The sequence below is a fragment of the Patagioenas fasciata genome, chromosome 1 (genome assembly GCF_037038585.1).
Source record: "Patagioenas fasciata isolate bPatFas1 chromosome 1, bPatFas1.hap1, whole genome shotgun sequence".
Classification (NCBI taxonomy): domain Eukaryota; kingdom Metazoa; phylum Chordata; class Aves; order Columbiformes; family Columbidae; genus Patagioenas; species Patagioenas fasciata.
The window spans coordinates 10,714,901-10,728,358 of NC_092520.1; the positions used below are offsets into that span (position 1 = coordinate 10,714,901).

The 13,458-nt window shown below is 37.5% G+C and overlaps 1 protein-coding gene across 1 annotated transcript in view; it reads left to right on the forward strand.

Moving 5' to 3' along the window:
• LOC136098857 (putative N-acetylated-alpha-linked acidic dipeptidase) overlaps positions 1 to 13,180 on the forward strand; it is a 31,027-nt gene extending 17,847 nt beyond the window's left edge. Inside the window, exons 10-19 of the mRNA XM_065832604.2 lie at positions 904 to 1,023; positions 2,303 to 2,385; positions 2,667 to 2,730; positions 3,240 to 3,307; positions 5,337 to 5,428; positions 6,244 to 6,334; positions 7,134 to 7,398; positions 8,525 to 8,606; positions 10,305 to 10,397; positions 11,434 to 13,180. Coding sequence (XP_065688676.1) covers positions 904 to 1,023; positions 2,303 to 2,385; positions 2,667 to 2,730; positions 3,240 to 3,307; positions 5,337 to 5,428; positions 6,244 to 6,334; positions 7,134 to 7,398; positions 8,525 to 8,606; positions 10,305 to 10,397; positions 11,434 to 11,623 — 1,148 coding nt within the window. The 3' untranslated portion in view covers positions 11,624 to 13,180. The remainder of the gene's footprint in view (positions 1 to 903; positions 1,024 to 2,302; positions 2,386 to 2,666; positions 2,731 to 3,239; positions 3,308 to 5,336; positions 5,429 to 6,243; positions 6,335 to 7,133; positions 7,399 to 8,524; positions 8,607 to 10,304; positions 10,398 to 11,433) is intronic.
• The last annotated feature ends 278 nt before the right edge of the window (positions 13,181 to 13,458 follow it).

Consider the following 13,458-nt stretch of genomic DNA (forward strand, 5'->3'; position numbering starts at 1 on the left):
GTTTTCTCTAAAATATTGCACTACTTGATCATTGGTGTTGAAATATTTATTGTACCAGCTTTCATATGGTTCAGGGTATGTCAGCACTTTCACTGTAAATGCTGATTTTCGAGGGAGAGTCATAACAAAAGCAGACATATTTGTCTTCAGGCAAGTAACTTAGCAATTGAAAGAGTATTCTTAAGTGGATATTCTTCCCTACTAACATGGGAATGGATTTTTCATTCGATCTGAAGACATCATGTCCACCGCTATTGACTTTTTGTCTGTCTTACAGTCTCTTGTAACCAATGTGATCTTACAGTCTAAAAAAACAGATATATAGACATGTCTAGGGTGGTGATAACATCATTTAGCTTGTAAGTGCAGCACTTCCCCGTTGCTTGAAGTATAACTGTTAACCATATTGTAGTAGCACAGAGATCTAGTCTGGCTTTGATCTTATTAATCACATCTCTGTCATGATTTGGACAACCCTTTTGATGATTGACTATATATATATTCAGAGAAATACTGCACACTTTAATGTTGTGAGTTGGCGTGCTGTACAAATATAATTAGTGGATCAGCTTTACCATGAAACATACTGTTGTAAAATATGAAGAGGTGCTTCCATCCTGCTGCAGTATTTCTAATAATAGAAATAACATTAGGGAATTTAAGAGGTTTTAATTCTTATAGAATCAAGTTATTGTGTTTGGCAAATTCTTTAGCACTGTCTGAAAATACAGGAAAATATCTCTGGAGATTTAAAATGTCTTTCACATTTCTATCATGTGTATTATAAACTATTAAGCTTTGTTGCCTGACATCTATGTGGAAAATGATAAATTACTTCCAATTAACATCCATATGTCAGGAAAAAAGTCTTTCTAAGTAAACTTCCATAATTCATTTATCCAGACAGATATGTCATCCTGGGAGGCCACCGTGACTCATGGGTGTTTGGTGGCATTGATCCTCAGAGTGGGGCAGCAGTGGTTCATGAGATTGTGAGAAGCTTTGGACAACTGAAAAAGAAAGGTAATGTGATGAAAGAAAACACACCAAAATCACTGCTCTCAGCAATGCCTCTTGAGTTCTTTTGGATTTAAGCACATGCTTACTATGAAATATGTGTATCTCACTGATCTCTGGAATAAGCACTCCTCTGCAGCTGTTAATTTGTTCCAGTTACAACCTTGGTCTATGTGAAGTAGTTTTGCTCAAGACAAAGGGCACCTAAAGGAAAACAAAACACAAAATGAGGGATACTGAAATAAATATGATGTCTAGACACAATTGCTTACTGTGTATTTGAGGCTAGTCAAATTGGATGTTTCAATGGTCCTATAAAATTGATATGGGGCAACATCGAGAACCTTCTCAGCACTTGACTGTAGTTTGGAGACAGACCCAAGAATAAGTAGAGCATGTCTGTGTAATGCAAAGAATGAGCTGTGCAAACATAGTAGGAGGTAATGGTTAAAAATACCTCATGCCTAGTTACATTAGAATAGGAGCAAATGTCAACTGCACCGAGTTTCTGCTGCTGTCAGAACAAATGCTGTCTCCCTGTGTGACATCCTATGGATAGAACCTCTGACATAACTCAAATACTGTGCTAGAGGAGCTTTCTTTGCCTACCCATCATATGGAAAACCTAATGACATTTAGTTTTTCCATTTCCTCCCAGTTATTGGATAAGAAGAAACTGTCTTTGGAATACAAGCTGAAAATAAAAAAAGGAAAAGGTAAAAAAACCAGGGAGTAAAAGATGAACAGGTTCCAGCAGACTACAAAGGAAACTTTCAGCAAAGACACAGAGGCAAGGCAACAGAGCCTGTTCCATTTGACTTGGGTTTAGATCCGATGCAGAACTTCAAGCAAAAGATCTTCATTTTGAAGGTGATCTGACAGAGTGATAGAGAATTCCTCAGAGTTTGAAATTCGGCATGTGGGAGGCAGGTCAAAGAAATTCAGTAATAGATATGAAAACATGGCCAACACTTTCCTGTCAAAGTAGAAACTGGTATGCAATGTGTACTAAATTGAACAATGCAAAAAGAGTAGAAAAGCATTTTCTCAAGAATTTGTGTGCAAGCACATTATTTTATATTAGAACCGAGACTGATACAAAATTAGTGAACCATCATTAGATTAGCTTGATGAAGAAGTTGATGTTGAAGATCCTTAAATGCAACTCTTTCCCTACAGATCAGGGGTAGAAGATGAGCCCCCCAAAAAGTGACTTTTTTTTCACATTAGTTACCATGTAACTAACTTTCTTCTGTAATACAGTTTTCACGGTCTTTTATTGCAGGATGGAGGCCAAGGAGAACAGTGATATTTGCAAGCTGGGATGCAGAGGAATTTGGCTTGTTAGGATCGACAGAGTGGGCTGAGGTAAACCAAGGGTGTTCAAAGAGAAATTTTCACCATGCCAGATCTTCAACAAATCTGTACCAGAAAGCAACATTTCTTCCCTCCCTCCTTCTCTCTCTCTTCTTTACACACACACACACACACACACACACTCTTAAATTTCCTTTTGAACTACCAAGAGGTTATGGCTCCTTGCAGTATATGATGTCTTTCCCTGAAACAACTGCTACTTCTCTGGATGGGAAAATAGTTGTGAGGAAAAAAAGTTAATCAGCATTTTCTTCCTCTTTTCCTTCTCATAGGAAAATGCCAAAGTGTTGCAAGCACGAGGAGTGGCTTATATCAATGCAGATTCCTCCATCGAAGGTACATAATTTTGACTTATGTTTTACAGGAATGTGATGTTATATACAGATGACTGGGAGGCAATTTGGCTTGGAGATCCATGAAAGATTCAATGTGGTAATGTTATTGCGTTAGTTCAGGAATTGATATGGGGAGAAACCGTGACCCAGAATCATGAAGTATCCTTCAGATATACCTGTCCCTTCAGGGAAGAAGTCCATTACAGTAGCTACACTATTTGGGAAGCCATGGTAAGGGACAAGAAGCGTTGTGTCCCTGTCAGCAGTTCTATGACAACTCTTTAGATTCAGCTCCTCCTCTTATAATGTGTGTAACAAACATAGGGGCATCCTAACAAATATGAATGCTCTGACAAGATCACAGGAGGAGAACCTTTCTACCGGCAGAATCAGTGAGTACCTTGTGGAGAGTGTAGCTCTCTTGTCACTTTCTTATTGACAAATAATGGCACAAGGTTTCAGCTGAGTAGAACTTGCTTCTTTGGATAAATAGTTTTCCCTGTTTTTCAGGAAACTACACACTACGTGTGGATTGCACACCACTGATGTACAGACTGGTGTACAGTCTGACTAAAGAGGTAATACTGCTTGAAATTTTTAGCCAGTGTGTCTAGTGCTCACTTACTGAATGGGGCTCTGTGTATAAAATATGGTATCAGATGATTCCTTGTTTTCTACCTGCAGTACCTCTTCTAAGACAATAGCTAAGTAACTGGAGCTTCTTTTTTTCCCAGGAATGGCAAAAAGATTTCAAACTTAAACCTTTAAATTATTAGCTATTCAAGATTAGGGGATTTTTCCATTCCTCCTGTGAAATTATTCCTCCTAAGAACAAAATAATTTTTAAAAGTCATGAATGAGAGGACAGAAACAAGCACAAACTTGGCTGCCCAGTTCAACTACTAGGGTACCAACAGTAGTGGGAGACTAGGACTACCTTTAGGCAGGGGAAAAAATTGGGCTTCCTACAGTGTTGTTTTCAGCATAATGTGAAAATGGTCAATGTTCTCAGCTTCAGTGTAGCCTGTTAGAGAGTCACTGGCTCTCACCGCGATGCTCTAACACATATTTGTGTGGCACACAAAATTAAAAGATGGGGACCTTTCTCAGGAAATAGCCTCACCATCTTGGATGCAATAATTTGCTTGCTTTGAGAGTGGGTCTTAGAGACTGGCACTAAGCAGTTTTTATTTGTGTGGGGTTTTTTTTGTTTGGTTGGGGGTTTTTTTTGTTTGTTTTGTTTGTTTGTTTTTTCCCTGTTCATCTGTATTAAAGCATGAACATTTAATTAGTCTTCTGTGTGTGTTGTTTATACACATATATATAATGTACATTCAACTACTGTGTGTATTCTATGAATCTACTATATCTGTCTTCATCTGCTGTATATATTCAGTCATCTGTCTTTTCCAGGGTCAATAATTTGTTATCTCTTGGAAGCTGGCCTTAGACCAGTACAAAAGGAAAGGAAGTGTAGTCATTCAGTATAATCATTTTCTGGCAATTGAAAGACAACAAATAAAATTTAACTCTGTTAAAATTAGGTCCCCAGATAAAGATATTTCTGTCCTGAACTACAGAAGAGCTGATCACCTGCAGTTCTCATGGTAACCTGTGCTACATGCATGTGTTCAGAATAGTCAGAAAATCAGATCAGCAGAGTCTCAGTTTGGGCACCAAGATCCATCGTTAAAATATTGACCTAAATACCAGTAAGCATGGTTGTGTAACCCTTCTTCAAGCTGGAAAGCAGCAACAAAGGCTGAAGAATGTGAGTAACCACAGCTTGTTGGTAGGCAATGCCTGCAGAGAATGCTGATCAGGAAGCAGGTCCTGTGGGATCCCATCCAAAGTTAATCTGTGGCAAACAGTGTTAACACTGTTCTATGAACAGTTACCTTCCTGACCAAAAATCTCAAATATATTAGTTTTATTTTTATTCTTATTGTGGAATAATTCTTAGATTCTAGGCATATATATTAATAATAGAATCTATATTAATAATCATTCATGAATTAAAGATAATAAAACCTCAGCAGCCCATCAATAAAAAGGAAAGATGAAAAACTACCCACAATGTTTAGCCTTCTCAGTAATCAGAAAGGTAGTCTGAAAAGTGTGATAAAAATATGCTTTTTGATGATCATGATTTGTGTACCTATGTAGCAGTTATGATTATGTAAACACCAAGTACTGTACCCTTTGCCCTTCTATGGTTACTGCTGCATCCATGAAAATATTTTTTTGTGAACTAAAACAAGGCAGAAACAGTTTTGAATTAAACCAAGACAAAACTGAGGGATTTTTGTGTTGAATGTTTAAATTAAATGGCTGAAAATGTCATAAATAAGTGTCAGAATGTAAATATTGACTTGAAATGTTTTGCTTTCCTTGTGTTTTCTACCTATTTTTAGCAAATGAACTATTCCTCTGGAATAGTTAAAATGAGCTGTTAAAATGGAAACGCAGAAAGGTTGAGGGACTTAAGACCGTGACTTATGCATTGCCCTAAGCCATAGACTTTACATGATGACAGGTTGCAGATTTGTTGCTTGGTAACATCTAAAATTGTTCCCTTTGTCTTTTTTTATAATATACTTTTTCTAGATACCAAGTCCTGATGAGGGGTTTGAAGGAAAATCTCTTTATGAGAGCTGGTATAAAAAAAATCCATCAAGAGAATATAAAGAGGTCCCCAGGTCAGTGACAAAAGAAAATAAAAGAAATTCCAAGAATTATTATAACTTGTAGAATGGGGATTTTAAAGAAATATCCACTTGAAAAACTAAGCGTGTAAAAGAAATGATGTGATTCTCACCTGGTATAAATTTCAGAGCTTTATTGATTGCAGCTGATTATTGTACAACAGTTTCATGAACTTGCCTTTGTAACATGGACAGGAAGCTTTATATATGAAAAGTAAAGTGTTTTTGTAGTTTCTAGAGATTTAGACAAATAAGAGTAGCATGTATAAGCCAGTGGCAGGCACACCAGGTGCTAACACAGCAGCTTTCCCTTGCACTTGCTTCCAGTGTTCTGGAAGGCCCCTGGGTTTGGGTGGCTGGGGAGGACATCAGGCAGGTTTTTAGAACATTGTCCTTCAAAGTTACCAGGGTTTCTTTATAGAATCTCAAAGACTGACTGTATTCCGTGAAGCCATGCTGGCACTGTTCTGTTTTCTCTGAGGTGGGATAGTTGAAGTTCAGCGTGAGGAAGGTCATTTGGTCTTCTCAATGATAAAAGACAGTGAGTTAAATTCTCCCATTGAGATTTTGATTTCTCTGCCCCTGAGAATGATGACTCTGCTCCTCTGAGAATGCAGCTGATGAGATGCGTGTAATGTCAGGGTCACAGGCAATTCGTGGTATATTGACAGAAAGAGCATACTAGGGCAAGACTGTGTGATGACTGTGACTGAAACTGCAGAGTAAATAATTACCACAATACTTGTAAGCAAAATAAATTCTAGTTTAAGTATTTTCACTCAAGGCATTTTCCTCTTTCTTGTTAAAAGAATAAATAAACTGGGTTCTGGCAATGACTTTGAAGTCTTTTTTCAACGTCTTGGCATCGCTTCAGGCAGAGCACGTTACAGTAAAAATTGGGTAAGTCTGTTTCTGTTATTTTTTCTCCTCTGTAACTTCCTGAATAGTATTACCTGTAATTGAACATTTAGACTGCCAGTTTTTGGGAATAGTTCAGTTTAATGTCTCAAGATGGAGTCCCAGTTCATTACTAGATGTCTATGTGGCACTACAACACAAATATTTAATAAATAGGAATGGTCAGTTTGGTGCCAGTCAGACAAAAGGACCATTGCTCAGTGCAAGTGGATATGCTCAAAATTACCTGTGGTTGATGAAGGCTTATGGGTGGCTTATAATGACTTCTGAATGATTTATAATAGCTTATGAAGCTTTGAGTTCAAAATGGTTCCTGTTTTATGGAAAATATGTTTTTGACTCTGGAGCGTACAGTGAGATGAAACTAACTGAGAAATGTCCAAGGTGCAATCTATTCAATGTAGTCTTTTCCTCTGAAGTCATATCCAAAGATAGAACCAGAAATGACTGCTGAGATCCAGGAAAAGAGTGGAAGGACAATCTTACCTTTATGTAGCCAACTCAAAGTTGGGTGTCCGTTCTTAACTATTTTCTCTAGGCTTTGTACATTGGCAGTGAGGAGAAGCATCTTTAAATGACCATTCATCTCATCATAGGTTGGTGTCTAAGAGAGCCACTGCTGAGCAGTTCTCTTCATTTGGCTCTCTGTAGTGGCTGCTTAGGATTACTGTGACCTGAACACTTAACTTTACAGTGTCTTGAATCCCACAGCAAAGGTTTTCAAGCAAAGCTGAAGTGTCTGCAGCTCAATAACAATTTTGTTTGGGTTGGTTTGTTTCAGAATGTAGAAAAATATAGCAGCTATCCTGTTTACCACAGTGTCTATGAAACCTATGAAATTGTGGAGAGGTTTTATGATCCCACTTTCAAGAATCACCTGACAGTAGCTCAGGTACGGGGAGGGCTGGTGTTTGAATTGGCCAACTCCGTTGTGCTTCCTTTCGACTGTAGAGATTATGCATCAGCTGTGAGCAATTATGCTCATATCATCTATAATCTGTCAAGGAATCATGAAAAGGAACTGGCAACATACAATGTGTCCTTTGGTATGTACAGTCTTTCATCACACTTCTCTCTTAATGGTAATAATGGCCTTATCTTAATGTATATCTTACTCATGACCTCGTATTTACCTTGTACTGTGCTGTATGAACAGTAAATAAAAGAGCCACACCCTCCAATAATTTGAAATTTGAATATTCTGTCACCAGTATGCCTGTGTAGAGACTATGCCACTGCCAAGTAGAGCTAATACTTCCAGTTGTGTTCTTTGACCTGTGCATGGATCACCAATGTTGGCCACGAGATAGATACCTTTGTCTTGGTCCCTAAAAAAAAAATCACACTGCTTTGCAGTGTATGATGTTGGATAATTCTCTGTCCAACACTGATCATAGGACCAGAGGATAATTCAGATTAGAAGCAACCTCAGGAGGTCTCTGGGTCAATGTGCCTAAGGCAGGGGGAGCTCTGAGGTCAAACCAGGTTGCTTAGGGTTTTGTCCCATCTGGTCTTGGAAACCTTCAAGGACAGAAACTACAGAACCTCTCTGGACTGCAGTGCTTGACTGTCCTCAGCGTGAAAAGATTTTCCTTATATCGAGTCAGAACTTTTCTTGTTTTAGTTGATAGGCACAGGATGGCAAGTGCAGGCATCATGAGAAGTTTGCTGTGGGCCTTGGTTAGGCAGGAATGGCTCATCCCTATGCCACAACAGGGATCTTGTGAAATTTTATTTTGTGTGCTAGGGATTCACAATATGCCTCTAGGGATTCACAATATGCCTCCTCCCTGAGAAGCCTTTATTTTATTGGCAATGTTATACACTTTTCAGTTTAGGACTTGGCAGGTAATGAGCAATATCAAAATCCCAGACCTACCTGAACAGCCTGGTTCTGGCAATGCGTGCTTTAGTTGTTGGTATACCTGCACATTCTTCAAGTAAAAAATAATAATATTCACAAAAATACTGATTTCTATTGTCTCCAAGGAAAGTTTTCACATAGAATTACATCATTTTTAATGTAGAAATATGAGTTCATCTGATTTTCCTTCAGTCAGAATTGACACATCATGATCACAGTGAAAGATAAAGCTTTAATTTGAAGAATTTCATTTGTTAAATGATTCCTTTAGAATCTGAAGTTAAATGCTTCCTTCCTCCTCCCTCCAGATGCTCTCTTCTCAGCTGTGAAGAATTTTACAGAACTTGCTGCTAGTTTTCATGAGAGACTGCAACAAATTGATATCAATAAGTAAGTTTAATTCTTTTGTTTTTTCCAGTCAAATACTCCATGTAGTCCTCTGCACCCAGAGGGCATTGTCTTCACTTGGCGTTTAGTCCCCTAAATAACCTTGGTGACAAATGACTGTCAGTCATTTGTTTCATTAGAAGTCCTTATGGACTCTTGTCTTTAAGGATCTGGTTACTCCAGGAAACAAAAGTATAGAAATTTTAAATTAGCGGACCTAAGAGACACTGCAGAGCCATGTTAGCTTCAAAAAGTGTCCAGACTAATTACTGTCAACTCTTGACAGGTTTTAGCTGACAAGCGATGATGACACATGGATGTGACTAAAATGCTAGTTAGCATAAGCAGAGCCAGCTCAGTTGTGTAACTCCCTCTGAGTAGAGACATGTCTTAAGATTTTGTCACTGGATTATCATTAAAGAACAAATGTTGATTTGTGGTCTTAGTCTGCCAGTACTCTAGTTGTCATGATACTGGGATCACTTAATGGAAAAAAAACAAACCAAACCGAACTGTGCCATGATCGTAGTCGTGGCAAACTTTCTGATGAGCTTTCAAAAAATTCTGTGTACCACCTATGCCAAAAGGCCTAGTTTGCACTTGACTTAATTCTTAATTTATTCTTTGTAGGCTGTGCCCAGAATGACAAACGAAATTTCCTTTTATATATACATATGTGTATGTTACATTTCTTGGGACAAATCTAATTCAGCCATATGCTTACCCTTATGGAAGCCTAAGTGAGAATAAAAGCCATCTTTTTAATGGCAGCGACTCTCAAGATAAAGGAGTTAACGATAATTTCTTATGTAAAATTTGACATTTATGACATATGACATGCATGTGACATTTTCAAAATGGTTTCATTGATGGATGGTGTAAATCTAAGCTTTAATTCAACCAACCAGTTTCGGTTTCCATTTACACCAATGTAAACTTGGAGCGATTTCATTGACAGTAGTAGGTACTACAGGCTTACTGTGATATAAATTTTACCACTTTTTATTGGTGAATGCCTTTGAAGCTCTACCATGGTTTCTTTGGATGTAAACTACCAAGCCAACATATATTCAGTATAATCTTCTCCACAGTTCTTTTATTTGTTAAACATCAGTAGTAGGCTCAGAGCTTTTCAAAGCACAAAGACACAGATGGTCTCTGCTCTAGGAAATTTACAATCTGCCATCAGAAAAGCACAATTCTTGGATGACTCAAAAGATGATTCTAACATCACAAGGTTCCTGTTTCTCAGATGTTGTGGTTTTACATACAAATAAATGTGATTTTATTGAAGTAATTTGTGGCTGGCTGGCTTTGTAGAAAATAGGGTCTTTAGAAAACTGTTGTACAAGAGAACGATCTGCCTAAGCATCCTACTGAAAAGGAGATAAAGGAATAAGGTGCAACATGAAAGAAAATACCTGGAAGTCTCTATCTTTGACACTGTTCCTTGGCCTTTAAAAGCTGCTTTTAGAGATTTTCAGGTTATGAACCAAACTATCTCATGGTACATATTGGCATAATCCTGTTGTGCAGGTTAGCTGACATAACCTGTCTTTTGTGGGCTACACTTTAAATTCAACATCTTTGATCTACTGTTCTTTGTAAATCCAGAGCTGTGTACATTGGGGCATAGAACGAGAGTGGGCCAAACGCTTTGTAGCTAACATATTCTTGGGTTTTGTTTTGTTTTGTTTTTAGCCTCCTTGCTGTTAGATCACTAAATGATCAGCTCATGTTTCTAGAAAGAGCTTTCATTGATCCTCTTGGATTACCTGGCAGGCCATTCTACAGGTAAGAAAGGCTTATTTTTCACTCTCTGCCTGTAGTACCTTATGAGAATCCTTTTAAGATTTACAGGTCTCTAAATGGAATTGCAATGATTTTATTCAATGTGGTAAAATCAAATTAAACAGGACAAATAAGCTTGAAAAGGCAAAACAAAATTAGAGATGCCTTCAGTGGGATACGCTATATAGAATGAGGAAGAGTCTTGTTGAAAGCCTATTCAGATCAGTCCGCCCATTTCCATTGATTTCCATGGGCTTTGAAACAGATCTAAAAGTTTGACTCTGGACCCAGTTCAATTAATTTCAGTCATAAAAGATCTTTAGGAAGCTATTACTATTTGAAAGTGAAATAGGGTATAACTGAAGTACCTAAAGTTTGATCAATTATAGAAAAATAGTCATGCCAGCAAATACAGTCTAGGCAGTAGCGCTTCAGCAACAGTGAATTCAGTAGTACTCTCATCCAGTTCAAGAAGTAAATCCTGTTTGAGAGGCAGCATAGCCAAGTCTAGCTTTTTGGTCCTTCTGCCAGTCTGCATAATTCAGAACAGTAATCTTTTTGCTGAAAAGTTCCAATAAAAAGTAACTGCAGAAAAAGAACTTAAGCTCTATAATCCTTGTACCTCTCATAACTTATTAAAGTTTTGTTGATAACAGTCTCTGTTAAAGCATTACATTTCCTACCTCAAAGCATGCCTATATCTGTTGGAGATTGTATATACCTGTGAGAAAAGCAACTGGCTTTTTTTTTTTTTTTATCTTTCCATTTCATGTGAAACGAGGGAAATGAAAATACCTCAGTCAATTTTATCTGAAGTCTTCTTAAGTATGAAGTTCTGGAATTTCCATGGAATAATGTAGCTTATTTTTTTACTTCATAGATGATAGGTATTGTTATTGCAATAATCATATTTATTTACATCTTCAGTGTCAAGAATTTAACAGATGACAAAGAAAGAGTTTAGTTTTATTCAGAAAATAGTATGTTTTATTTTCCTAATGCAGAATATTGTTATTTTTTTCCCTCAACTTCCCTACAGGCATGTTATCTTTGCTCCAAGCAGCCATAACAAGTATGCAGGAGAATCATTCCCAGGGATCTATGATGCCATGTTCGACATTAAAAACAAAGCTGATCAACATGAAGCCTGGGAAGAAGTTAAGAGGCAGATTTCCATTGCAGCCTTCACTGTACAGGCAGCAGCAGAAACACTGAAAGAAGTAGCATGAATATCAACAATGTAATCATCAATGAAGACTACATATGACAGTTTGCAGAAGCCTTTAAAAATGGAGCTTTTAAGAACACCGGATGGATTATGACAAAGAACATAACATCAAAAATCTTGTTCTTTGCAAATAGTATACCCAAGTGGAATGCATTTAGCAATGCTAACAAGGCAGTGAACTACATTCAGAGAGCTCAGGCTTTAGATAACTTCTGAATTGAGAGTGAAAAATTTTCACGTTTTCTCTCACCTTCATCTTTTAAGAAACGCTAACCACTGTATTTATTTTCAGAGCTTTGATTTTGCCAGTTTAATTATCATAGCAGTCTTCATAGCGCATCAGGAAACCAGAAGTCGTTTCACATTCCTATCAGTACCTAATATTGTTGCTGACTTTTTATTATTCGCCTTGGAATTGCATAATTAACTCCAAGATAGCCCTTTCAGCTCTTGTTTTAAACAAAAATTCATGTATCAAAATGAGAAAATTGTCACATACCATATGAGAGATGTATAATGACCATTAAAAGTTTTGGGCAGCCAGCCCAGAGTACACATCCATGACATTTTCTGCTTCATATGCTGAGTCTTGCAGTTTTTTGCAAATAAAATTAAGCAGGAAGCTCTGTAGTCACCCAAGTGAAAACAAAGCAATACAACTGCTTTCATCCAATATCTACCCTGCCATGCCTTGACTTTATCAAGGTATTTTTAATATGAAGACAGCTGAAAGCAAAGAAAATTCATCATGTCCTCAGTTTGAAAGGCTACAAAGTTATTACCATCTTTGTAGCATCTGCTTTTGGTGTTCAGCTTCATCTTGTGACAGACTGCTCAAAAGACTACAGTGAGACAACTGAGATCAGATAGAGAAGACTCAGAAAATCAAATCACTTCTGGTGATACTCTGCCACTAGAAGATTAATAACCTCTTGCACAGCAAATATTTTGTGTAATTTGATCTGCCATTTCTGCTGAGGCTTCCACCATGTCTTAGAAGACTGTCCCAGGATCTGATAGATTTCAGTGTCATGATAGATATTTTTCTTTTTGTAAGACCTCTTTATTCATAAATATTTCCACTCTTCACATTAAAGCCCTTTTTAGAAAGTTAGTATACTTAAGTCATTATTTTACTTACCTGCAGCCTTCAGTTCTTCAAAGATTGTTCCAGGTAGAAGTGACCGGTGTCATTACTGGACAGCAAAGGGCAGAGGCTGTGTAGCTAATTACTGAAGCTACATGATTTGTAGTCAGCTGTCCAAGCCATATGTCAAAATATATGCATTGGTGCATGTGCAACTGTCCATTTTCCTATATGTGTCACTAGGGTTATGAGTCCTAAACAAAAAGCAAAAAAATAGAGAATAGTTATGTATGCAGTGAGAAATGTCATTTCACATGACTCATCTACTAGGAGGATACAAAGAAGCAAGGGTCACATTTGGCATTTGTAAACAAAATCGCACCAACTGACATGTGCCTGAGAATGAGGACATCGAGTTCCTACCAGACAAGTGGGGAACAATGCTTAAATAAATAATACTCATTAAAAGTACTGTCTGTTAATATATTCTTGCGAACTTTGTAGCTGCATTGAGAAACATTTCCAGTCCATTGATTCTTAGAGCTCAAAACAACTGAAACAGCCATATAAACAAGGAGGTAGATGCTATGAAGCAGTCTACTAAGGTGAGGCAGACATTGAGAAGCCAGATAAAGGAATAACTACTTTTAAAGCATCTGAGTTTCTGTTAGAACTGTCAGGGTATCTCAGGGACATAGCTATTAGCTAACAAGCCCTGAGTGTGAAATCCTTTCCTATACAATAAGCCA